We start from the raw sequence: 27,487 nt of genomic DNA on the forward strand, positions 1-27,487 counted from the left end.
TTTTCTGACTCGACTTCTTCACATTTTGGCATCAGAAAAAGAAAAGAAAAGAAAAAGTCATTTATAGTCCAACAACAGCCGACTCTTCGTCCTCCTCCTCACCACCGTGCAGATTCTGTCCCTGTGCTTCTTCCTGCACGTTAAAAAGGCATCACTTTGGTAACTCGCGTATTGCTCCTTTTTACATCCGTTCTGATTCACTTCTTCCTCCTCCGATCGAAAAACTGGAGCTACGACCGTCTCTCTTCAATTCATCTTCACGGGTTCATGATTAGGAGGCAGGAGAGAGGTGCATAGGTCAGAAAACACACACACACACAAAAAGAAGACGGCAGTTCAAACTGAAACTGTGGAGTAAAAAAAGAAAAAAGAAAAGAAAGAAGGAAAGAAGACGAGTCGAAGCTCCGCTGCTCCCCGGTGAGCATTCGTCAGAGTTCACCTGCACCGAGCCGAGCCGAGCCAGCTTCATGAAGAGTCCAACAAGTGTGTGTGTGTGTCTGTGTGTTAGAGAGTGTGTGTGTGTGTGTGTGTGTGTGTGTGTTATTTGTTGCGCAGCAGCTCCAGCTGGTCCTGGTACTCCGTGAACAGTCTCTGGAATCGCAGGTTCTCCACGATGACCGGCAGCACCTCCCGCAGCAGCTCCCGCTTACGGAGACCCTGGAGGCAGAGGGAAACCAATGGCCGTTACCGTGGTGACAGAGCAGCAGCATCATCTGTATTTATTAATGGGTTTCAGTCACGTGACGTTTTTGGTCGTGAGCGCCATCTTGAGGACCGACAGGCGATCTGGACGCAGCTACGATGAAGGATGTGTCAGGGCTGTACAGTGCGACATATATGTCGCACGTGCTACATCAAAACATGCCTGTGCTAAGAATTAATCTGCCCTGTAGCATGGCTGCTATGGGTAAACAAGAAGAAGAAGCAGAGCAGTGGATCAGCTGGTCACCTGTGGAAACGTTTGTGAGCATGGCGAGTGAAAGAGTCGGAGCTAGAAGATGCGCCAGCAGTGTTGTATAGGTGCTGTATGTGTCCGTGTGTCCGCGTGTGTTATGATTGCGATCGCTACCAATTAGCGATTTAGCGCGTTTAGCATTTATTAGCTCCAGCGCGACCTGAGCAGCAGCAGGAGGAGTAGGAGTAGGAGGAGGGGGGGGGGGGGGGGGGGGCGGTCGGTGAGAGCCCAAATGAGACTGTGGCAGGACACCTCTGCCTCTGTTTCACTTTATGTTGCTGGTAACTAATGTGGTTGTAATAGTAGCCTAGTAGGCTAAAGTTAAATTATTTTGTATGCACTAATTCAAGGGGCAGAGCATTAGAGACATTTTTGCTTTTTATATTTTATAAGATATATTTTTTGTAAGAACCACAATTAATATAGGATATTTCAGTGAATAACTAATTGTTCTTAGCATTTGTTAAATAACTTTACTTGCCCAATAAATTAAAATCATGTTGGAACTATTAATGTCTCCTCTCTTGCAGCCAGATTCTCACCTACTTTTAACCTCAGACTGTCACAATGATGTCAAACTGCCTCATTCTTTCAGTTTTAACTGAAGACATGATTGATTTTCCCAATGATCAACGTATACCGAACCGAACCAAAAACCGTGACCACAAAACCGTGAACCAAACTGAACCGTGGATTTTGTGAATCGTTCCACCCCTAGTATATGTCACGCCTGTTATGTAAAAGTGAGTTGTTTAAGATGCTTCTTCTGTATCTGAAAACATTTCGAGTTCCTATTCTATAATTGTATTACATTATGTATATGAATTACACTTGCTGATGTTACTGTGTAAGTGATGAGCTGCATTAATTGTCCTCTGTAGAGGTGACGGGCATTTTTAGGGTGTGCTACAACTCTCTGGCCCTGTGCTAAAAAACTGTCAGCCTCTGTAGCACTAGTGCTATGTGCTGAAAAAGTTAACGTACAGCCCTGTGTGTCGGTCGAAAACAGCTGCTGACAAAAAGCAACGGTGACTACAACAAAAATGATACTATAAAGGGATAGTTCAGCTATTTTGAAGTGGGGTTGTATGAGCTACACATTTTTCAACCTTAATTTTACCAGGAAAGTCCCTTGAGATTAAATCTCTTTTGCGAGGGAGACCTGGCTAAGAGATTGCACTGGTACAGCATAGAAGCAGGTTACATAACAATACAAACGCTTAAATATAATACAAACATATCATCATTCATAGCAGGTGCACTTTTCTGTTACTTTATGTTTTATAAGGGCTTTGAATTCACCCAGGGAGATGAAATTGGACAATTGAAGTGTGTTCTGAGTGGTGTTCCAGGACCAAATGCCCTTAAGTTCACTAAGATGCAGTAGAAAGGTCTCTGCTAATCAGTGTATTTTCGCTGCCTACGAGAAGTCCCGTTTCCCGCAGAGACCTTTCTACTGCAGATATTATACTTAGTGGCCATTTGTAGCTCATACAACCCCACTTCAAAAAAGCTGGACTATCCCTTTAAGTTTCGATCCGTGTTTACTCTGTGTGGGCCCCTAAAGCTACTAAAACTACGTTTTGTGGGTGATCTTCCAAGATTAACTGCCTAAATGACCGCACGTGCAAACTGCAGGATGGAAATGACAGGGTTTCATAGATCCTGAAGGGGTTTTATTTCTGCATAACAACCACCTAAGTCTACATTATCCCACTTATTGCACGGCTTAATTAATTTAAAAGATAATTTTGATAAAAATACGACTTATCGATTTATAAATTGCATCATTTAGCGATTCTGCAAGTCCGGTCTCTTCTCCGCTGTGTTGCTGAGCTTCCTCCCATTTGTTTTCAATGAAGCCTTTGATAATCAATCAGTGGATCGACTGATTATCATATACATGTTACGATGTGTTTATTCGTGTAGTCGTATCTGTCATAAACAAGAGATTACAGGTTTATGGGCCACGTTCATGTCGCAGACTTGCGGTGCCACAGAGACGAGAGGAAAACTGTGACACCATCATTTATCTAACATCACTATTCGTCCGAAGCCGTTTAATGACGGTAAAAATGAAACATTAGGTGAATATAATGTTATATTATTCTGTTATACAGAAATAACAGACCGTAAGATGCAGAATCAGAATATAATTCATCAGAAAGCAGCATTCAGTAGAGCTGTGTAATAAAAAAGGTTAATCCACTCTTTTTTGTGAGATAGACGGCATTTTGCAAGTCGGTCCTAAAGATGGCGCTGCTGCGACCGCTGTGTGACGTCGCATGAGATCTATGCATAGATATCTACACGTAGATGCCGCCTCTGACGCTGCTGCCCATTGGAACGGACCGTCACCACCGCCGCCATCTCGGGGGAGTGGAAGTATGCGTTTTGTTATGTTTTGTTTTACCTCGTACAGCCATTCGTGACATGCATGACATCATCTGCGTTTTTATCATAGATACATACAGGGAACTCCCTCCCAAGATGGCGGCTGCGACGACGTGCCTGACAAGTCTGAATGCGGCATCTACGTGTATATATCTATGAGATCTATGTATGATGTGAGCAGTGTTGTTGTTGCCGTGGTACCAGAGTGGTGGGCTCCCAGGCCGAGGCTGCAGACTTGTGGACGGGACCCAGCAGCTCCTTGCAGAGCTCTCTGAGACGGTACTCTGAGCCTGCAACACACACACACACACACTTTAGAGTTCTGCATCAGTGTTTAAGTGTGTGTAGACGGCGTTGCCAGGCGGCGTTGCCACGGTACCTTCGTTGACCAGGAAACGGGCGTAGATGAGCAGCCAGTAGCGGTACTCCTGCGCCGACTGCAGCGTCAGCGCCGACGCCAGCTGGTTCTCCAGGAAGGCCAGCGTCATGCTCTGCTGCAGGTGGTGGGGGGTGGAGGAGAGACGGGACGCCAGACGCCCCGCGCTGAGACACACACACACACACACACACACACACACACACACACACACACACACACACACACACAGAGACACACACAGAGACACACACTTCATTAGGAGCTGGTTCTGTTTGAGCATCAATTTAAAGGATAACTACCGTTTTTTACAATCTGGACCTTATTTCTAGTATAAAATCTGATCATTTCCTCACCCAGATAACTTTGGTGTCATTACAAGTCGTTGGCCGATGAAATTAACTCCGGCCGAGAGCCGCGTATACTGTATCCGTATAATGCAAGTACAGGGTTCCTACACATTTGAAATTTCCAAATTCCATACTTTTTCCAGACCCTAATTTGTGATATTTAAGTAAACAGATGTGCATAATATAAAAAAAGCATGCAATTTATCTTGTTTTCATTATTCTGAATGTGTATGCCATTATGCAACCAAATAATTTCCAGGAGATTGTAGCTAGGTACAATAGCACATACAAAATAGTTAACCCAAATAACTTCAGATAAGACCAAACCAAGATAAGATAAATAAAATAAAATATATTTTCATACAATAGTTTCCATTTTCCATACTTTTCCAGACCTGGAAATATATAAAATCAAATTCCATACTTTTCCATACTTGCATAGGAACCCTGCAAGTACAAGGGGCAGCGCAATGCAGCCTCTAAATAACACATTATCCGCCGCGAAACTCGTTCATTTCACCAATATTTTGTTATGATACTGACCTCTGACCACGGCCACGCTCAGAGATGACATCATCCAGGCCAGAGGTCAGTAGGTCAACCTACAGACCCCGGATGTTGATAACAGCTAACCCCGGACTCAGAGGGGAATAGCACTAGCCTATCTAAAATTAAACTAATTATTGGTGAAATGAACGAGTTTCTCTGCAGATAATGTGTTATTTAGAGGCTGCATTCTGCTGCCCTGTAGACTCCATTATACGGATACACGCGGCTCTTGGCTGGAGCTCATTTCCTCAGAACGACTTGTAATGACACCAAAGTTATCTGGGGGAATAAATGATCGGATTTTATGCTGGAATTAAGGTCCAGAATGTAAAAAAAAAACGGTAATTATCCTTTAGATCAGTTTGACACAGTTCAGAGCGCTGACAGGTGGAGGGAAGACAACGTGAGTTCCTACTTGAGGTTGCGTCCCTGCATCACAGCCAGCGGCCCCGAGGCCACAGGTGCATCATGGGTAGGCAGGCAGCTCCTGAAGTCGGCACATTGGACCAGAGAGTCTCCTTTATCTGCTATCAGAGTCCTGAGGGAGACGGAGCACACACACCTTCAGCGTCTTCTCAGTTCATCTCGTTTTAGATCATTTTAGTTTTCAGAGACACAGAGACTCAGAGACTCGTCTGATGGAAACAAACCAAACAAACACAGACAGGAAAATAAATAAATAAATAAATGCGAGTGTGGGTGTCTCACCACGTCTCCAGCGAGGAGCTGAAGCAGTACGACTTCCCGTTCGACAGGCCGATGACGGGGACGCCCTGCTGAGTCAGCAGAGACTGAGACACTGTGGCGTCAGCACCTGCGCAGACAACAACAATGATGTCACTCAGGGAGAGGTGTGATTTAGGTTCTTGATTGAAATTTTGTTTGTTTTTTTTGTATATAACTGTACAATACATGGCTTTACTTTGTTCATTTATGCTTTTTTGCCTGTGAAGCATACCGAGTTGCCTCTGGCTCTATAAATAAACATCTTCTGTAAAACTTCATCATATAAAACTTGGTGGAAATAGAAACATTCAGGCTCATCAGGTGTAATACACCTTTAAATAGAGGAAAAGTCACAGAAAACACTGGTTCTGTCTAATTAACATCAATCTGTATATTCATAGAAATCAAACTGGAGAACATCCTGTCTCTTATTGATGTTAAATGTTTGGTGTCTGCGATTGTTTTTCCATGTAGCTGTATTTATGGTCTGTTGCTGCTGTAAACTTGTCATCCTGGTAAATGAGGGAAACCTCAGTGACCAACGAGTAAAATAAAGGTTTAAATATGACATCAGTTTAACACGCTGCACCCTGGTCACTTTCACATAAGAGTAACTACTGTGATCTCACTGTTTCCATGTTAAAAGGGACATATTATGGAAATATCACTTTTTGAAGGCTCTTTAACTTATATCTGAGTGTTTGTTTTGCCTTCCAACCCCCAAATGTGAGAAATGACAAAAAAAATCTATAACTTTTAGGCTCCCTGGGGGGCAAGCAGTGGTTCATTTGCATTTAAAGGGACAGGCACTGAAACCAGCCGTTCTGAACAGGGCTGTTTTGAGAGGATGAAAAGAGCTGTGATGTTTGATCCTTGTGGTATTTTGACCAAAGCATGTCACAGACACGTCTTTAAGACACCTGGGAACTATTTTAATTGGTGGAAAAGGAGCAGAATATGTCTCCTTTAACAGCTGCTGCACAGAGAATTATATTTAATCAACAGTTTATTAACCTAAAACCTAAAGAACTGATTTAATGTGTTAAAGGGAGTTGATCAGATCTGTTTATAAGAACATATTCTCCTGTTCCTCTCCTCATATCATCATCTGAGTGTTTTTTGTTCCCTCAGTGTCTCATGTATGATTCCCGTGTGGTCCCATGCTGCAGTTTCTCACCAGATAAAATAGTGAGAAGAGACTCGTTCTTCACCAGAGCTTTCTGCTTCTGAACGTCCCTGTGGGTCACAAACACAAACACAACACAACACCAGTCAGTCACCGGCTGCTCCACATCCACACAAACACTCTGAAACTCTAAATAAATGTGAGCAGTGAGGGGAGAGGTTTTATCTCTGACCAGACGGAGAGCGTGGCGCCGGCCGTCAGAGCCATGACGAAGTGGGCGGAGCAGTGCAGCGCCGACGCCGGCGTTCCCAGCTGGATGGCCGGAAGCAGCCGCCGGCCGCAGGAGGAAAACACCGACAGCATCCGGTCCTCGCAGGCCACGGCGATGACCTCACTGAGGGAGAGGAGGAAGAAACAGCTTTTATCTCTCTGGGTTACCAGGTTTTTTCGGGTTTTAACTGTTTACATGAGCCGCTGCATGTGAGCTGCGTCAGATTTGAATTTTCAAACCTGTTAAAGACGAAATCAAAATATCCAGCGACTTGTCAAAGATGGAGATCTATAGTCTGATCAGCTCAATTATAGTTGTTTGTTGTTTCCTCACTGTTTAATTTTAAATCTCCTCATAAAACTCTCCTTTTCTTTTACGTTCTATTGTTTTTATTGTGTTTATTTTACTGTACAGCACTTTGGAAAGCTTTGTGTTTATTTAAAATGGTGCTTTATAAATAAAATGGATTAGATCAGATTGTCTATGGATGTTCGCATTCATCCAGGTCTTCGTTCTTTTGTTTTTATCCAGTCTATCTAGTTGGACTAGTGAGACTTGTTGCGTACTAACTGATGAAGCCCCTTGGATAAGAGGCGAAACGTCTTCCCAGACAAATACAAGTCCAGTTGCCTATGATTCAATTTGCCCAGAAAAAAAATTGGATCAGATTGTTTTGACTCTTTCATTCAATCATTTACAAATGAAGAAACGTTGCTACGCATTTACGTCGACATGGAGCAGAAAAAACGAAACCAGACGACGTTCAGTTTCACCGTTTACATGATGTCGTTTTACTTTCTTTTTTAAATCCAGGTTAAAAACATTTCTCTTTTCATGTGCTTCTAGCTGAGCTCTTTTAAAGAATTTTTAACTTTATCTATTTTCTTTTCTCTCTCTACGTTTTATTCGTCTTTGCTCTTGCTTTTAATTCTGTTTAATGTTTTACAATTTTTAAAAAATTGTTTGTTTTTATGCTGTTTAAGCTTTTTAAATGTTTTGCCTTTATGTAAAGCACATTGAGTTGCCTGCGCTATATAAGATGCCTCGCCTTTCTTTCTTTCAGTTTAAGAAAAGGTTTATTCCACTTCTGTTTATTCTGACTGAGATAGGGATATTTATTTGCAGCGTTTTCATTCGGTTTGGACTCTAAACTGATTCTAATCTGAATATTTGGCTCCATGTGAACCAGATGCTGCTGAGTATGAAGACATGAAGACATGAGGACATAAAGACATAAAGACATGCGGCTCGTCCCACCTGCTGCCGGCCGCCGTCACCACGGAGCTGGGCAGCAGCGTGTTCCAGTCCCGTCCGTCTCTGGAGCATCGCAGCTGACTGAGCCGCGTCCCGGCAACCAGAGACACCTCGTTCTCCACCTCCAGGAACACGGCCGGCTCCATGCTCGCCTGCACACACACACACACACACACACAGTTACACTTCAGTCTTTCTGTCGACTTATTCAAGCCAGGATCAGATCAGACTACATGATATTTTCCCCGATGGTAAAGAATCGTTGTGGTAGAAATTGTGGTTCATGCTAGCCTGACAAGCCAGACTATATATCATTATCTATCTCTATCTCTTATAATCTATCTATTATATCATTAAAATGTCTAGTCTGGCAACGACCGGTAGACCTCGGCTCAATCCAGGGGGCGGGATGAAGGCTGTCTTTCAAACTGCCTCTGCACCAATAGGGTAGCGCTACGACCAATCAGAGCAAAGAGCAGGATGACGTTAGCCTGACGAGTCAATTAAAATGTATGTCGTCATGGCGTTAAGCCCGCCCAACGACTCTCTAAACAGATAGAGCGCTGTGATTGGTCAACACAAACGGTGTTTGAGACTCAAAAAGTTCCTATGGCTCGTTTCTAGACCCACCTACGGAGCAAAGAGATTTGCTGCCGCTAGGGTGCAGCTAGATTTCTAGGCTAGGTTCATGTCATAGGAGACAGAGAAACGATAAAACTAGAGTCCTGGTCGAGGCGTTGTGGAGCGTCCGAGATGTAAAGTCACTGTTCTTCAGTTATGTTCCACTACACGTCCGTTCATCGTTCCCGTTGTTGTGCTGGAAATTTGTCGGCCACGATAAAATGTTGTTAAAATCGGCCTGAATTTGTGTCGTCTGAAGTGTAATCTAATCTTTCTGTGGTCTTTAGTCTTATTAAAACAAAATCAAACATATAATTTAATTGATTCCAACTTATAATACATAATAAAAAAAACTAAATAAGTATAAAATATAATAAATAAAATAAAAAAAACATAACAGACTTGTCCAACTGTCCAAACTGTAGATGAGCGACAGGTGTGAGGTTTGTTCTCAGGTGTGTTACCTGCAGACTGAAGGACTTCTTTGTGCTCGGTGTCGGCAGCTTGAGAACAACTAGAGGAGCCGCAGGAGGAGCTGCTACTCTGCTGCTCTCCCTCTCCACAGGAGGAGTGATCTGAGGAGGAGGAGGAGGAGGAGGAGGAGGAGGAGGAGGAGGAGGAAGAGAGGGAGGAGGAGGAGGAGAGAGGAGGAGGAGGAGGAGGAGGAGAGAGGAAGAGAGAGGAGAAAGAGGAAGAGAGGAAGGAGGAGGAAAACAAAGAGGAGAGAAGAGGAGGAGAGAGGAAGAGAGGGAGGAGGAGGAGGAGAAGAGAGGAAGAAGAGGAGGAGAGAGGAGGAGGAGGAGGAGAGGGAGGAGGAGAGAGGGAGGAGGGGATAGAGGGAAGAGAAAGAGGAGAAAGAGGAAGAGGAGAAGGAGAAAGAGGGAGGAGGAGGAAGAAGAAGAGGAAAACAAAGAGGAGAAGAGGAGGAGAGAGGAAGGAGGAGGAGGAGGAGAGAGGAAGAGAGGGAGGAGAAGGTGAGAGGAAAAGAGGAAGAGGACAAAGACAAGGAGGAGAGAGGATAGAGGAAGAGGAGGAAGAGAGAGGAGGAGAAGAGGAGGAAGAGAGGGAGGAAGAGGAGAGAGGAAGAGGAGGAGGAGAAGTGGAGGAGGAAGAGGAGAAAGAGGAAGAGGAGAAGGAGAAAGAGGGAGGAGGAGGAAGAAGAAGAGGAGGAAGACAAGGAGGAAAGAGGAGAAGGAGGAAAGAGGAAGAGGAGGAGGAAGGCAAGGAGGAGGAGGAAAAAGAGGAGGAAGAGAGGGAGGAAGACAAGGAGGAGAGAGGAGAAATAGGAAGAGGAGGAAGAGAGGGAGGTGGAGGAGGAAGAGAGGAAGAGGAGGAGGAGGAGGAGGAGGAAGACAAGGAGGAGAGAGGAAGAGGAGGAGGAAAAGGAGGAAGAGATGGAGGAGGAGGAAAAAGAGGAGGAGAGAGGAAGAGGAGGAGGAAGACAAGGAGGAGAGAGGAAGACAAGGAGGAGTGAGGAAGAGAGGGAGGAGAAGGAGAGAGAAAGAGGAGGAGAAGAGAGGAAGAGGAGGAAGAGGAGGAGATAGGAAGAGGAGGAGAAGAGAGGAAGAGGATGAGGAGAAAGGGGAGGAGAGAGGAAGAGGAGGAGAAGTGAAGAAGGAGGAGAGAGGAAGAAGAGGAAGAGAGAGGAAGAGGAGAAAGGGGAGGAGAAGAGAGGAAGAGGAAGAAGAGGAGGAGAGAGGAAGAGGAGAAGTGAAGGAAGAGGAGAGAGGAGGAAGACAAGGAGGAGAGAGGAGAGAGGAAGAGGAGGAGGAGGAGGAGGAGGAGGAGGAGGAGGAGGAGGAAGACAAGGAGGAGAGAGCGGGGGAGGAGGAGGAAGAGGAGACAACACCATGTTTAGAACCAGCAGCTTCTCATCCAGATGTTTCCTAGAGAACAGCTGTCTCCGTCTACCTGGGTGAAGGGCTGCTGGACCAGCGGCGTGGCGGCCATCTTGTCTTTCCGCGGCCGTCCCTTCTTCTTCTTCTCCACCACCTCGGCTCCGTCCATCAGCATGTCTGCTTTCCTCTTGCCGAAGGCCAGGTTCTTGTTGATGGCGGCCATCTTGTCCTCGCTGTCGCTGCTCGTGTCCTCTTTGGTCTTCACGTCTTTCAGGGCGGAGACGACGTCCTTCGGCCTGTTGGACGCCACGGCAACAGAACAGCCTCAGTATGTTTCATCTCTCTCGTTCCTCCTGAACGACTTCACTCAAACTGAACCGTCGATTCTCACAGAGAGAATAAATAATCCAGAAATAACATCATCATATAAAGGTTATCAATTAATTCACATTTGATCAAGTGTAATAAGAGCAACACTTGTTTTCCTCACTGTAAATACAGAATCAAACTGTAAAATGCCTAAATAAATGTAAAATACATGTATTTTGGTGATGAAAAAATATTAATTTACACATTTTCCTGCATTTATTTTACATTTTTGATTTTCCTTTAAAGTGAGACACCATTAACTAACAGATATCACCATGAAACTTCCCAAGTTTATCACTGACATTAAGACAAATATTTTTTGTATTACAAGTTGTCAAATTTTATGTTTAAATATGTAAATGAGGCAATAACTAATTAAATATGTGCTAATTTGCATATATTTCCAAAACAGAAATCTGAAAAATGGATAAAGCTACTTTCAAAATTCTTGTTTCATTTTGTTGACATATTGGAATCATAAGTTTTTACAGAGAAGATTTTGGATATCTCTTTGTATCACTCTGTAAATGAGAAAATACTGTCACCAGCATTAAAAAATCAAATGTCTCTATGTTTTTAGTAATAACATGTTGTATAAATCAGGCTGTGAATGATATATCAACAATCCCCTCTGTAAAAACCTTCAGAATATAGAAAGGGATCAAACTGGAAGGTTTGGTGTCTGTAAGTGCTGCTGAAGTGGAGATTTCTAGCTCAGAGTCTGAGGAAAAACTAATTTTGAGAAAACGGCCTTTAAAGACATGTACTGTAAAATTCCATAGATTGTTAATGTCAATCGTACTTTTATGATTGGTTGCTGATATAAAGGAAAATATGATTTTTTGGAGCCTACATCATTGTTCGGGAGAGAGAGAGCTTTACAACGATACCTGACATGACATGGGTCAGACTAACTTTTGGTGAATTTAAGAGAAATCTACTGACGAAATGAAGTAAAATAAAAACCTTAATGTGGATTTTCTATCATTTTTTCCCACTATTTTGAAAGAAGCAACAGTAACATTAGTGTTTGTGAGGCCGTTGTACTGAACCTGTCTAGCGGCGTGAGGCCGGCGGTGGAGGAGATGGCGGCGGTGACGCCCGGTGTGGCCTTCGACCTCTCTGTGAACCGCGAGTCCAGAGCTTTCATGGGCTCGATCTTGGAGGCCGAGGTGAGCAGCAGACTGGACTTCACCCTGGAAACCACAGGAAACAGAAGGTAAGAGGAGAGAAACAAACTGGTTGATGAGGAGCGTCTTGTCTCTGTCCTTTTTTAAATTTTTTATTGTGAAACACAAGACAAACAACATAACAGACACACAGCAATGGATACACAAGATGTGCGTGTGTAGTTCGAGTGCAGTGTAGCAGTGTGGTGATGGTAATAGTGCAAAGATAAGGAAAGAAATTAAAGAATCACGACGGTGACATAGGTCGCAATAACAAACACGATATAAAGGGAAGTAGGGATAACAGTTGTGATCAAACATAACTCATAATAGTACTGATGACAGCATTAATTCTGAAGGTAAGAAGGAAGAAATAGGGACAGCCGGGATAAAGGATGAAATAATGAAACAAGGGAAGAGGAAGCAGAGGATGGATGCTTAAAGGGACAATGAGGAGTTTCTATTTAGTTATAAAAAAGTCTCATATTAATGTGGATGAATCTCCGCTACCCACACTTGTTAATGGGCCCATTTTCGATAAATATATCGTTTTGTCTCTATCGTTATTTTGTTATTATTAGTGGTGGCGGAAATGCTGGGCGAGCCGACCAGCGTTTCTTTACTTTCGGTTTTGTGGCGAGTCATAAGAATAACGCCGCCAAATCGCCGTTTATGGTCGGAACTACGACGGTATGTGATCGTCTTCCAACCTCTGACTTTAATTCTTGATGAATGAAAACATGAGTCTGTCTTGAGCCGGTCAAAGAATTTCACGGTGCGGAGGCTCATAAATGTAGTGTGGAAATACTTCGCTTTTCCAAAACTCCTCATTGTCCCTTTAATAAATAAGGAGAGAAAACCAAAAACGATTGAACAAGTAAATAAATGCATGGATAAGTAAATAAGAAATCGGTACCCGTCCTTGTCGTCGAGGCCCTTGGCGGCGCTGCCGGCCGGCGGCGAGGTGAGCATGGCGTCGTGGCCCGGCCGCAGCCCCAGAGACGAGGCCGGACCCGGGCTGGAGTCGGAGCTGAGCTGAGGGGTCAGCTGGCTGGACATGGACGAGCCCGACGGCAGGATGGGAGCGCTGTTGAACAGAGCCGGGGAGAAGTCCCTGAGAGAGGAGGAGGGAGAAGAGGAGGAGGGAGAAAAGCGTGACTTTCCCATTCAGGCTTTGAAGAACTTTTCTCTTTACTACAGTTAAACTTTATTGTTGTACATGATTGTTTCTATGTTTATTGACGTGCAGTCTGTGGCTCTGACCTATCTATGAAATAATCTGTGACTTGCTTAGAAACTATGACAAATTTATCATAGAACAACACAAATATGTTGTTTTTGTTTTTTTCAGGACAACTCAAAGCTTTTCCAGGACATTTGACTTATTTTAGGGCATAAAAAGTTATTTCTAAATAGGTTTATGAAAGATGAAGAATCAAAATAAATTCCTAAACATGAGTTCTTATAAGTTGATATGGATATTAACCAGTATGTAGTATATGTTTTATATATTTTATGGATGTAATATTTATGTATATTTATATGGATATTCATCTAGTAGACAGCGTCAGATGGCGACTCAAACATGCACCCAGAAGTTTATTTACTTCAAGCAAGCCGACATGTTTGTAATACTAGGTCTAATTTGAATTAGAATTAGAATTTCTTTTAGGATTAATCTGTATCACTCATACTTCACTTCAAAACTCCCTGGTAGACATTTCTTTATTTGTTCTTTTATGTAGGTCTGCCTTTCCCAGTTTGTTCAAAGTTTTCAGATGTAATTCATTTAACTTTGTGTATTTTGTTCATTGTTTTGTACACACACAAAAAAAATTATTGTGAGTGGCAGAGTAAGTAACATTGTATGTTCCCTGAAAGTAACTACTGTATTGTAATGCTCTCACAAAATAAAAAATAAAAAAATGTAAAAAAAAAAAAAGATTCCTTCTTTTAGGCCTAAAATGTTCTAGGAAAATACAGCCCCAAGTTGAATTTGCACCGGAATTGTCCTTTAAATCCATTTATATTTAACTTGATCCTTTTAAATGTAAATATAAATTACCCTGTGTCCAGCTGAGCGATGCACAGCGGCGTGATCCGTCTGCGTCCGTCCGGCGTCCTCGTCTCCACCTGCTTCTTCAGGAGGTTCTGCACCAGAACAACAAGACGTTCAGCACCACAACTGAACCAACACATTGACAACACTGTTCACATCCCATCATGGTGTTTTCTCATCATCCTCACCTTCCTGATGTCCTCCAGAGACTCTCCGTTCATCACGCTGTTGAGTTTGGGGGCGGCGGCCTCGGGCCCGGCGGCGCCCGGCCCCGCGGCGTTCTGGGCCGAGTTCTGCCGCTCCTGCTGGTACTTGAGCATCTCGGGGTTCTCGATGATGGTGGTGGAGAGCTGCGCCTCGGTGCTGGTGATGGCCAGACTCTTCCCGTAGATGTTCTGGTGGATGCTGTTCTGTACGTCACAGACAGAGACAGAGGAGACGTTGGACCTGGACTCTTAACAACATCAAGATTTTCAAGTAGAAAACCTCGTTCAAAATCGATAAGCCGGTGCATATTCTCATTTTTCCAGGTCATAGTATTTCAAAGGAGGTTAAATCGAAAGCAATTGGACTTAGTTATTTGTCTAGGCCTAGACAAATAACTAGACAAATAACTAAGTCCAGTTGCTTTCGATTTAACCTCCTTTGAAAAACTCGTTCAAAATCCCTTTTTTGATGTTTGTAACTGAAGATCCAGACTCAGAGACTCAACATACAAACTAAGACAAAAAATAGGCTTTTTCTACAGAAACCAATCATCCTTTCCTTTTCACTGCAGGAAGAAACTTATTGAAGCAACTTTTATGTCAGTTTTAGATTATGGAGACATCTTATACAGGTATGCATCAGCTACAACTTTACATCCACTAGACACCGTTCATCATTCAGCCCTGAGGTTCATTACTGGAGACAGCTACAACACTCATCACTGTGACCTGTATTCCAAAGTCGGATGGCCCTCACTATCTACCAAGCGTGATCGACAACTCCTGTAATGTCTGTCTTGTATTGAAGCCCCGACATGAGAAATTGTCCCGAAAAAAATCAAATAAGTCTATATTTTAAGCTTGTTTGTAGCGGAAGCTCCCAGTGTCTCAGTTCACTGCTCTTCCTGTGTCAGCGCAGCGGAACAATTTCGCATTTCGGGGCTTCAATACAAGAGGGACATTACAGACGAGCACTATGGAGGTATTTGGATGTTTTTTGGTGTGTCTTTTTGTTACGAAGACAGTTGGTATCCATTTGCAACCGCTATATGGACATGCACTGCTACGCCGAGACCCCCTGTAACTCAGAGAAGCCACGGAGGACTCTGAAACTTCTCCCAGCCCTTAGTCCACATGAGGGGGAGGAGATAATGAGATGATGAAATTTGAATTTTGGGTGAACTATCCCTTTAATGTAGAGGACGGTTACTGACATCGGGTCTATGAAGGAAAACGACTGTAAACTGTTTCTTCAATCTACTGTTACATGTCAGTGGTTTAAAGTGTCTTATGGTCTATAGGTCGCGTGACTCAAAGCTTCAACAACAGCAGAACAGACAGTGATGTTCCCATGGTAACCGACGCAGCGTCTCACCTTCTCCTCCTCACTCAGCGGGTCTCCCAGCTCGTCCAATGAGAAGTCCAGATAGGCCACGGTGCCGTCCATCGAACACACCAACATCCCCAGACCCGTCAGCGTCCTGATACACACACACACACACAGTCAGGTGAGTGTGTGTGGATACATCGCCATCAGTGAGTCACCATCTTCTCCACACGTTTACACCATCGTAAATATATTTTATTAAACCGTTAAACTGAGACTTTTTGTTTTTTGTGTTCACTCACCAGGAGATGTCCATGATGGATTTATCAAAGAGGTCGTGAATGACCACCAGAGGGCGCTTCAGTGAGGTCAGCTGCAGAGAGACCACAGACCAGTCATACAGTATATACGTATATTACTTTCCATAGGAATTAACAGGAGTATATGGTAATGAACCGGAAATTTACAAACTTGAGGACTGGCCCTTTAACAGGGAACTTAAAAAAAAAGAAGCTGGGGGAAAATGTATTGTAGCAAATTCTTGGCTGAAACAAGTAATACCGGTAAGTAATATTTAACTCAACATTCGTTTTATCTTTCTACTCACAGATAAATGTGTTGAAATGTCATGTTCTGTTATGTCATTTTTTTTGCATGGATGTCTGCTGATAATATTTATTTATCATTTTCAGTCTGGATATGATACAGTTTGTTTATATAACCCTCCAATTTCCAGTTAATCCCCATAAATTCCTGTTATTCCCATGGAAAGTTTCTAATTTGGAATATATCCAACATTCCCCATTTGGTTCCAAATTCACATTCTGGAAATTTACAGGAAATGTTCCACTGCTTTGCAAACCCAGTAGGGATCACACAATATAATATAATAATATAATATAATATAATATAATATAATATAATATAATATAATATAATATAATATAATATGGTAGAGATAAGAAAAGTCAGAAAAAAAATATACACACTATACATCCTTATAAATTACGTACATCTAATTAAATATGCATAATGTATCACGCTACATGGATGAGTGAACTTCACTGTACATAATGATCCTATAATTACAATCACACGGACGTTTCAAGGTTTTTTTTCTGCACAAATCTGGAACTAACCACCAGGACTTAGTTGTTCAAAAGGGTTAATCTGGAACTAATTTATCCAGATTTTTAAATCCATTGTTGTTGTTTTGCCGCCTACTTTAGGATCATTTAATCCATCTTTTCTTTGTTTTATCCCAGTTGGATCGGATCAGTCTGATCCCGATAGAAACTTTTCAAGATGACCAAATCTGGATACTGAGTGTTGAATGTGACTGAAGGCTGAAGGTCTGTAAACAACAGGTGGAGCAGCAGCATCAAACTAGTCAAATCCATTGTGTCCACCAGTTTTCCACATGTTTCAAATTCAAACTTCAAATTTCATTAAATTATCCAGTAGTTGGCGAAAAGTTCTTCATTTGTGGAATAATCAAAAGTCAACTTTATTTTTACTTTATCACTGTAATGGTTTAAAAATAAAGCGTAAAATATAAATCAATAAATGTGTATGAATGTATTACATTATAAATGTTTGTTTAGTTGACCAGTTTTTAGACCAGAATTGAATTTAAATCACATTTTATTCCTTAATCCACCAAACTGCTGCGTTAGAATAATCCAGATTTTTTGGGGATCAAAGTTTTCCTGATCCTACTAAAAAGTTTTCAACAACACAGATTCTGAGATCGGATCAGATCACGTGATCCAGTCTGTTTTTAGTTTTGAAAAAACAATTTTCAAGATGTTATCCGATCCATGCTCCAGGATGCGATCAGATGAACCCTTTGGTTGTGTCTGTGGTTGAGACGGAGCGGAGGTACTGACCCAGACGGAGAGCGAGCGGTCCTTGCTGCCCACGGCGCAGCAGCAGTACGGACAGCTAGGTTTGGGAGAGCTGCCGTTCTTCTGCTTCTTCTTGAAGATCTTCGGGTTGAACTTCTACACACACAAAACAAACACACAGACAGACCGGTCAGTCTGACAGACATTAGTTTTTAAGCCATTCACTGATTCATCCCCTGCCCCTCTCAAGTGTTCTTTGCGACAATGGTACCTTTTTTTGTAAATTTAATCAGTTTGTTTCTATGTTTATTCCTCTCTCTCATTCTCTCTCCCAGAAATCTGCAGTATACGGCTCTAACTAATGAAATAATCTCTTAAATGCTTAGAAATTATGACAAATTTATCATAGAACAGCACAAACATGGGGTTTTTTTTGAAAACGAAATCTTTAGCAGGGTCTGAAACACTCAAATAGAGCTCTGGTAGCTGTGATAAATCATTTTCCAGGACAACTCAGGCTTTTCCAGGACATTTGACTCTCATTCTCATCTCATTTTTCATGTGTTTTCCATGACTGGAACCTACCACCACGGTGACGGCCTTGCGGTGGCCCACGAAGTCCATGTTGGTCTTCCAGCCGTCCCGCTCCACGATCTGAGCCGTGGGGCCGGAGTTGTTCATGGCGTGGGCCGAGACCAGGTACTGACCGTCTGGAGACCAGGACAGACGCAGGACGTGGGTCGTCCCCCCGCACTGAGACACACACGGACACACACACACACACACACACACACACATCCATTAGTCCAGGTCCAGATGTGGCAGGACACACAGATGTGAGGGGAGGGGGAGGGGCTGCACCTCGTTGAAGGGTTTGGTGATGTTGGCCTCCATCTGCCAGTCCACCGTCCTCCAGACCTTCAGGCTGTGGTCGTCGGCCTGCGAGGCGATGTACTTCCCCACCGGGTCCCAGGTCAGACCTTTGACCAGCCCGGTGTGTCCTCGCAGACACGTCACCATCTCTGGAGACACCGCGGAGACATGACGGAGACATGACGGAGACACCACAGAGACAGGGATAGGAAAAGCTTCATTAGAATATGAGAAACAATCAGATGTCAGAACGAACTTCACTATTCGAACAGAATTCAAATTATTTGTTCCTTCTGCAACGATGCAAATTAACGCTGTGCGTCCTGACGTTCAGGTAGCAAACATGTTGATAAAACAAACTATTGTGTTGCCGTTGTGTACGATGTAGAGCTGCAGCTTCAAATATGTGTGGCGGCCTGGGAAAACCCGTCGGATGTCGCGGACGTTCGATTGTGGCAAATAGCCAAAATAGGTGGAAAAGCACTATTTCCACGATTTTGATATTTTGTGTGATTCTGGTACTTTGAACTCTCTACTACATCGTGGTGAATAAATATTTTAAGAAAACAAAACGGAAAGTACTTATTTTTATGTTTTTGTGGCGAGTAAAGCGTTTCGTTTCCAGCTGAGCCACAGCACAGCTGAGCCGCAGCAGCAGCGCTAGAGGAGAGGAGGTCCGTTGTTGTTGTTGAGGTAACATTCAAGGACCCTCGGAAAGCAGAGAATCCCGCGATTCAGATGCTTTTTTACAGCTGATCTTTATCATAAACGGTTCGGAAGTTATAATATGTTGTTGATGTTTTGTAAAACATGTGCAAGTGCCGATGATAAGTTCGGTTTAGCGCCGATGCTACGTTCTGTTTAGCATTGATGCTACGTTCGGATTAGCATCGATGCTACGCTCGGTTAGCGTCTGTTCCCGTACCACGTGATTACACGCACCCTATACGGTCCCTTCTTGTCATAGAGGCACCATTCAAAGACCCTCGGAAAGCAGAAAACCACACGATTCAGATACAGTTTACAGCTCGTCTCTATCATAAACGGTTCAGAAGCTGTTTAATGTTCTGTAAAACACTCGTCTTTAGAGGGTTAAGACAGCAACGTTCTAGTTAAAGCCATTTTTCTCACTTTTCAGTTTTTTGGTCATAATAGATTAAAATGCCCATAACTTTTGATCTGAAAGGGCTATCTCAGTTATTCAGACAGTTATGAATGGCTGAAGACTTCTAGTTTATGGAAATATCAAAAAATGAAAATGTCAAAATCCCACCATGTGAAGGGTTTTCCCAGGCCACCACACATATACGATCTGAGATTTTTTTAAATTGCCCGTTTATTCGGTGGCAGGGTGTCCTACGTGTTCCCACACAACACGCACACCTTTTTTTTAAAAATCAATTGATTCGCGGACCACTTGCATGCTGATCACAATTAGCTATGATCCGTTGCACCACTACTTATCTAATATTTCGATTTCCCCTCTTGAAGTTTTATATCGAGTTGGTAAAACGTAACTGTGTTGCAAATATTACAGATTTGATTGGAATTGCCCTTTAGTGGATGCCAGATGTAATAATAAGATGGTTGAGGTGTATATAGTGAGCTAAAAAAAAACTATATTTATATTTTTACTGTACAGACGTGATTGTTGCTGGTCTGATCTAATTCTCAGAAACGTTATCTGTCTAAAAGTGTATTTTATTTTTCAGTATTTCACTATTGTGTTGTTGCGTTAGTGTCTTTAACTCCAGATGAAATCGCTCTGTGTGTGTGTGTGTGTGCGTTTTCCTACCTGGGAACTTGCGAGCGTTCCAGATGACGATGGTGTTGTCGACGCTGCAGGAGGCCAGCCACATGTCATGAGGAGACCACGCCACGTCCATCACGTCTACCACACACACACATAGAGAATAAATGTTATTCACTTTTACAATACAGCTCTATGTTTATTGACTAATTTTACATTATTTGTCCCTATTTAGAAAAATGTGGTTGTTTTTAGTTTAAGTCCTGCCGTGTGATGCTAAAATGCATTAAAATTTAAAATATAGAAATACAACAAACAATCTATTTGAACTGAGAAAGAAGAAAGTTAAGAACTTAAATCCACTGTAGGAGGATGAAATATTAAACATATATCATTATTTTGTGGTGACACCGTTTGACATTTTCAGGGGATTCAGTCTTACAAATGTCACAAAACCAACATGAACAAAAACATTTTTAACAAATCTGATGCTTTTAAAACACTTATTCATTTATTGATTTTCAGATGTGTTACTAGTGAAGACCACTGTGTTTTTACTGCATTTCCTACATGTGTGTTTTTCTGTATGTGTGTGTGTGTGTGTGTTTTCACCTCCAGTGTGGTTCCTCAGGATGGTAACACACCTCCACTGCTCCACATTGGCCAGTTTGCTGCTCGACCCGAACACCGTGCTCGGACCGATGAACCTGCAGAGAGACACACACACACATCAGCTAACACACACACAACAGGGTTCCCACTCTTCTCTTGAAATCGTTTTCTTGGACATTTTCAGCTGCTACAGTCTGACAGACAAACACTGATTCATCCCCCTGTCCCGTTCAAGTGTTCTTTTTGACAATGGTACTTTATTTTGTAAATTTAATCAGTTTGTTTCTATGTTTATTCCGCTCTCTCATTCTCTCTCTCCCAGAAATCTGATATAAAGATGTTCAGTTTACGGCTCTAACTAATGAAATAATCTCTTAAATGCTTAGAAATTATGACGAATTTATCATAGAACAGCACAAACAAAAGAGGTTTTGTTTTTTTTTTAAAACAAAATCCTTAGAAGGGTCTGAAAAAGTCAAATAGAGCTCTGGTAGCTGTGATAAATCAGTTTCCAGGACAACTCAAGCTTTTCCCGGACATTTAAAGGGACAACGAGGAGTTTCTATTTGGTTATAAAAAAGTCTCATATTAATGTGGATGAATCTCCGCTACCCACACTTGTTAATGGGCCCATTTTCGATAAATATATCGTTTTGTCTCTATCGTTATTTTGTTATTATTAGTGGTGGCGGAAATGCTGCTCGAGCCGACCAGCGTTTCTTTACTTTCGGTTTCGTGGCGAGTCATGAGAATAACGCCGCCGAATCGTCGTTTATGGTCGGAACTACGACGGTATGTGATCGTCTTCCAACCTCTGACTTTAATTATTGATGAATGAAAACATGAGTCTGTCTTGCGCTGGTCAAAGAATTTCACGGTGCGTGGAGGCTCATAAATGTAGTGTGGAAACACTTCGCTTTTCCAAAACTCCTCGTTGTCCCTTTAACTTTTTATTTCTAATTTTCCATGTGTTTTCCATGACTGGAAAATTGGTGAACCATTTTCCAGGTTTTCCAGATTCTCCAGGACGCGTGGGAACCCTGACACACACCTGAGACCTGTAACAGGAAATGCATCACCTGGATTTGAACAGTGTGTGTGTGTGTGTGTGTGTGTGTGTGTGTACGTACGCAGCTCTCCTCCACACCATGACCAGCTTGTCGTCTCCTCCTGACGCCAGGTACAGCCCGTTGTTGGACCAGCGCACACAGTTCACACACGCTGCACAAACACACAAACACAAACACATGAGTTAACTGTGGTTATAAATAAAGTTTTTCTCTTTTTTTTTTTTACACTTTTTGGCGGGCTGGTTACCTAGGTGATTGTCCATCTGGCAAAGCATTTTGGGAATATTCTCGTTCTTCTCGTCCTCGTCTCTGAGGACCGGCGCCATGTTCCAGATCATCACCTTCCCAGAATCCTCTCCTGCAGAACAAACCACACGCACGCACACACACACACACACATTGTTATCATTCTGCCATGAAACCAAGAGTCAGTGTGTGTGTGTGTGTGTGTGTGTGTGTGTGTGTGTGTGTGTGTCTCTCACCTTGTCCCCCCGTAGCGAACTTGGTCCCATCAGGGTGGATGTCCACTGAGAAGATGGGTTTGCCTGTGAACCACAACAAGCTCAGTTTGAATGGATTCATTCATTCACACAGACGACGAGTTAAAACAGATCCATCGATACCGTTTCATCAGGATCAATACAGATTATTGATCCGATTATTGGTTATCAAAGAAACTGATCACGGACATTTAGAACTCATGGTCATTTGTAGTAAAAATGTCTCCCCATGTCCTGTGTCTGTCTACAGCTGTCCTGTCGATTAAAGGCAGAAAAACCTAAAAGTACTACAGTACCAGGGATCAGACTGAACACATTACACTGTTTGTTTGTTTTTGTACACTGTTAAAATCTGTGATAAAAAAAGACTTTAACTTCTGTAGAATAACACAAACTCCAACACAGATCAGAGCCAAAGGAGCGCGTTTTAACAGACGGTTCATTTATGTTATTGGTTATCGGTGGGAAAAAAAGGTTGAAGAATATCCACCGATATCGTCAGCCATGTTGATGATCCATTAACCCCTAAAAAGTCCCCCAAGATAAACGTGTTTATGCGATCGCATATCGGCCAAAGTCTGTGTATTATGCAGGTAGGGCAATGGTTCTGGCTCACGACCCCATTGTGACATCACAAATTTCTGGTGACCCCGTCAATCAAGATGCACCAGCTCAGATATTTTTATGTGCTGCATTTTATTTGAACTCGATTTTAAATTTGAGAAAGTGAAAGTATAGAATACAGTTGTTTAGGATTGTGTGTGGTGTTTTTAATCATATTTTTTTTACAAAGAATAACAATTAGTTTAAAAAATATTTTTTATCAGTACTGTTTTTTTTTTTTTTTTATCAATTACCGACCCCAAGGTTGAAAAACACTGAGGTAGGGGTTTGCATTATTTTAAAGATGGCGCCCTTCCACCGATTTACTTGCAAAATGCTTTGTATGATTTCATATCATCATGCTTTTCCGTTGCAAAAAAAGTCAGATATAATCTTTTCATAAAGTTGAAAATAGTTGCATGTTGGGGAGCATTTATTTTCCCCTGTTGCCTTAGGAACGTTATGAAGCGACATACTGTAATTAGGCGACTTGAAATGTTATTGCTTCGTTTGAGAAGATAAACAAAACAGTAAGAGAGAGAATAATAATAATAAAAAAATATGTTTATGCTTTACAATAAATGTAAAGGGGAATCACTTTTTTGAAAGTTTCCGCAATTTCGTTGCATAAAATTGCATAAATACCCCGTCACATAATCAAGGATTTCTTTACCCACAACGTTGAAAAACCTCTGTTTCTGGAAGGTGAAAAATGATCAAAATTTCAGCACTACACAGGAATCAATGCAGTGAGCCCAGTTTTTTTTAATATATGTCTTGAACATTTTCTTAATATAACTCAGTTAACTCTGTCTTTGTGTACTGAAGCTAAACCATATTCAACACGTCGTCGACACCAGGTGTTTTCTACAGTATACAAGTTATATTTATCTAATCTATATTTACCTTCATCTAGTACGTACGAGGTGTAAAAATATAAGAGATAAAAACAGAGCGGACAGCGGCAGACATCACAGACTCTGTTGTTCTCAGGTGAATGAAGCCGTTTGCTCACTCGTCTCCACGTGTGGTTTCACTCTAATTGTTGTAATTATTGTTTTAGTGCAGTAAAGGAGGAGAATCATGAAAAACCTGTTGGTTCCATCCTGGGTCTAAGACGAGACAGTTTTCTGCTTCTCTGGACGTGTCTGATGTAGAGGAATCATTTATAATAATAATAAAAATAAATATAACTTCAGCTGTTCTATGAAACTTCCCTGAAAATTTAATTTCATTGATAATTAGTCAATTGGCGGAGAACTAGGTTTGATTAAACAACATGTTTGTTCTGGTTTCAGCTTTTCACAGACAAATATCTGATGAATTCTCTTTGTCTCATTTTGACTGGATGTGTTTGTGTGTTTGTGTGGATTATCACCATGTGCTCAGTGATATTACACTATATTTATACATTAGAGAAGATTATCAGCGACTGATTATCATCGATGTTGAGAATAATCCCTCCAGTATTAATTTCTGAAACCAAACATCTGCTGGTTGCAGCTTTGTCCGCCCACTTCTGTCTGAGTGCAACCACTTTCTTTGTTTCTATATTGGGTTTTTTTAAATTTCTTTTTTAATTGTATCAGAATCCGAATCCGATTTATTGGCCAAGTTTGCTGCATATGTACAAGGAATTTGACTCTGGTTTGCATATATCTCTCCGACGGTCACATAAAAGACCTACAACAACAACTAAACAATAAGTTAATTAAGAATAAGACCAAAAAATAATTTAAAAACATACAGGGCTCCAGATGAACTCTATTTACTAGGAGCACAGTGGCCCACTAACTTAAAACTTTAGAGTGCAAGCAGAAAATGTAGGGGCGTGCAACATAAATCGACTCACAAAGCAAATATTCACTATATTCATATTTCCTTTTCATGACCCGAATACACTTTGGCCTGTTACCACCTGTTATGAGTCGCCACTTCTACATTTCACCAGAGTTAAAACAAAACAAAACAGTAAATTTACTGGTTGCACATGCAGGGCTCCAGATCGTCCCTAAAGTTTGAAACAGTGCAAGTAGCTTAAATTTTCCATCTATTGCGCATGTGCAGCCTGTAAATTTACTGCTTTTTAAAAAAATGTTATAAATCTATACACTGGTGAAATGTGGAAGGGGCGACTCAGGTCTGCCACCTGATGCACCAATGTGTCTGAAGATCATGAATGAAAAGGAAATGTGAATATTTGATTCAATTTACAATGTGCGCCCCTAAATCTTCTGCTTGCACTCCTGACATTTTAAGTCAGCGGCCACTGAGCTCCTAGTAAATAAAGTTAGTCTGGAGCCCTGACATGTTGCAAGTAGGTGAAACATTTACTTGCACTGTCTCAAATTTTAGGAGCAAAATGCCTCCATTTAGGGGCGGTCTGGAGCCGTGGCTATGGAAATAGGTAATAAATAATGCTTGATAGATATGTGTATGAGTTGTGAATATACAGGGTTCCCTAAACAGAGGCATTTCACCCCTAAATTTTGAGACAGTGCAAGTAAATTTTTCATCTACTTGTGCAACCAGTAAAATTTGCTCTTTGTTTTTCCACTGGTGAAACATGAAAGTGGCGACTCAAAGAAGCTGGAATCTGTCATTACAGGCTCCAGGACAATGTGTGAAAGGATCATGGATGAAAAGGAAGTGTGAATATATGTTTTGCATGCCGATTTACACTAAATTTTCTGCTTGCCCTCCTAGAACAAAAAAAACAGTGTTAGAAAAACAAAACAGCAAGTTTACTGGATGCACATGTTGCAAGAAGGTGAAACATTTACTTGCACTGTCTCAGATTTTAGGGGCAATCTGGAGCCCTGACTATGAAAATAAATAATAAATGCTGGATAGATATTTGTATGAGTTGTGAATATATATTACATTACATTGAAATATCTCCTTTATTTAAATGTGCTGCATAAATAAAGTTAATATTAAACCTTATTTTGTTTTAAACAGGGAGGATGTGCTTATCATTGTCAGTTATGAACCGTTGGTCCAGATAAACGAGTATCTGGTTGTGTGAGTGTGTGGATTTTTCTTTTCTTTTTTGACATGTTGTAGTAAACATTTTAAAGTTTGTAGGAAACTTCCAACATTCAAGGATTTACGTAGAGAAATAAATGATTTAAATGATGTAAAAATGTGACACAACAGTCGTTAGCTCGCAGGTTAACTTTCCCCCAAACTGACAGCTCGGGAGGTTTCAACCAACAGACACTTCTTTTTCTTTTTTTGTTGTTGTTGTTGTTGCTGCTGCTGCTGTTGTTATTTTGTGTTTTTTAGCTTCCTAAACTGTCACTAAAACCACACGTGTTTCATAAAATGCTGCAAATATGTCGATTAAAGAGGAAACAACTTCGACTTGTGGTGGTTTTTTGGGGGCAGGTAAGTTAGCTAACGTCAGGAGGAGCATCCGAGCTAACCCCAACCGCCAGGGAGTGAAGGGGGGCTAACTAACTGAGCTAACTAGCCGACGGTTAGCAGCGCACATTAATAATAATAAAATCTGGGAAGAAACAGGACTGGATTGTGTTGAATAAATAAAAAAAATGACAAGTGTGTGTGCTAAAGTGTGTGAATAAGTCCGGTTTGTGGAGGATTAATAACTGACAAACAAGTATAAAACAAGTGTAGACCACCACCACCACCTCCTCCATGATGCCTGCTTATCAACAACAAAAGCCCAACTTGGTCCAACAGATTCCGGCACAAGCATTTAGCACTTACCGTTGTGGCTCACCCAGCTCGGCTTCAGCAGCTTCATTTTTTTTTTAATTATAATAATAATAATAGTAATAGTAAAAAAAAAAATTAACTCAAACTATGCCCGACACTTTGCTGTTTTTGTGCTTCAACTCCATCTCATCTTTGCACACCACCATCGGCAGCCAGCAGCAGCATCACCAAAGTATCCGAGGAGAGCGACCGAGAGACCGGGCGACCGAGCAGCAGCAACCGCCGGACGGACGGACGGACGACTATGGAGGTGACACCGCCCGGGCAGCGCAGGAAGCGTTTCCGCTTTTTTAGTTTTGACCGCGGACCGGAAACGCGTGCAGAGGAGGCTTTCACAATAATTCCAGCAGCCTATGAGATATGAAAGAAATACTCAATTTAATACTATTCAATGTGAACATTAATCCAATAATTATTTAATTTGGTTCAGTCGACCAGGTCTGAGTGGGAAAAAATGACGGAATTAATGAAACTGGCGCTAAATTTATCTGACAGGGCTCTTATTTTGAAAATCTATTTAATTCGTAGTGCGCAAACGCAGAATTTGAACTGCAAAAAGTAGGTAGACTACCGGAGACTACATAGATCGATCGATCGATACAATATAGATAGGTGATTATCTGAATTCGGTGCAGTTTACGTTCTTCAGGTTTACCTACAAGATTTTTGTAGTAGTGTAGTATTTAAGTATCTCGTTTTTTATTTTTTCGCATTTTAAAGCCATTGATTGATCCAAGTGTCTTTATAAAACACAAAAGCATTCAAATACATCTTTTTATTGTTTTTTTTATGGATTGCTAAGGAGTAGATGACAGTCAAATTTGTATGTTGAAAAAATATATCAATTATTTATGAAATATCAATGTTTTATCATGTCCCCCAGTTTTGTTCACCCCTGTTA

General features: G+C 41.7%; 1 protein-coding gene across 1 annotated transcript; it reads right to left on the reverse strand.

Annotated features, from left to right (window-relative positions):
* Positions 1-242: 242 nt before the first annotated feature.
* Positions 243-26,780, reverse strand: hira (histone cell cycle regulator a). The gene is made up of 25 exons (XM_085785819.1): positions 26,578-26,780; positions 22,225-22,287; positions 21,990-22,100; positions 21,803-21,893; positions 20,673-20,767; positions 20,106-20,201; positions 18,299-18,459; positions 18,023-18,190; positions 17,480-17,593; positions 15,893-15,963; positions 15,639-15,744; positions 14,246-14,467; positions 14,064-14,149; positions 12,915-13,112; positions 11,882-12,025; positions 10,534-10,756; positions 9,087-9,197; positions 8,005-8,153; positions 6,709-6,870; positions 6,528-6,586; positions 5,333-5,438; positions 5,040-5,162; positions 3,729-3,892; positions 3,551-3,639; positions 243-657 (listed from the first exon to the last, which is right to left on the reverse strand). The coding sequence occupies exons 1-25, from the start codon at positions 26,612-26,614 to the stop codon at positions 541-543; spliced, it is 3,066 nt and encodes a 1,021-aa protein (XP_085641945.1). The 5' UTR covers positions 26,615-26,780; the 3' UTR covers positions 243-540.
* Between the last annotated feature and the right edge of the window lie 707 nt (positions 26,781-27,487).

Source organism: Trachurus japonicus, chromosome 9, assembly GCF_045865225.1.
Source record: "Trachurus japonicus isolate A0001 chromosome 9, Traja_1.0".
In the NCBI taxonomy this organism is placed as follows: domain Eukaryota; kingdom Metazoa; phylum Chordata; class Actinopteri; order Carangiformes; family Carangidae; genus Trachurus; species Trachurus japonicus.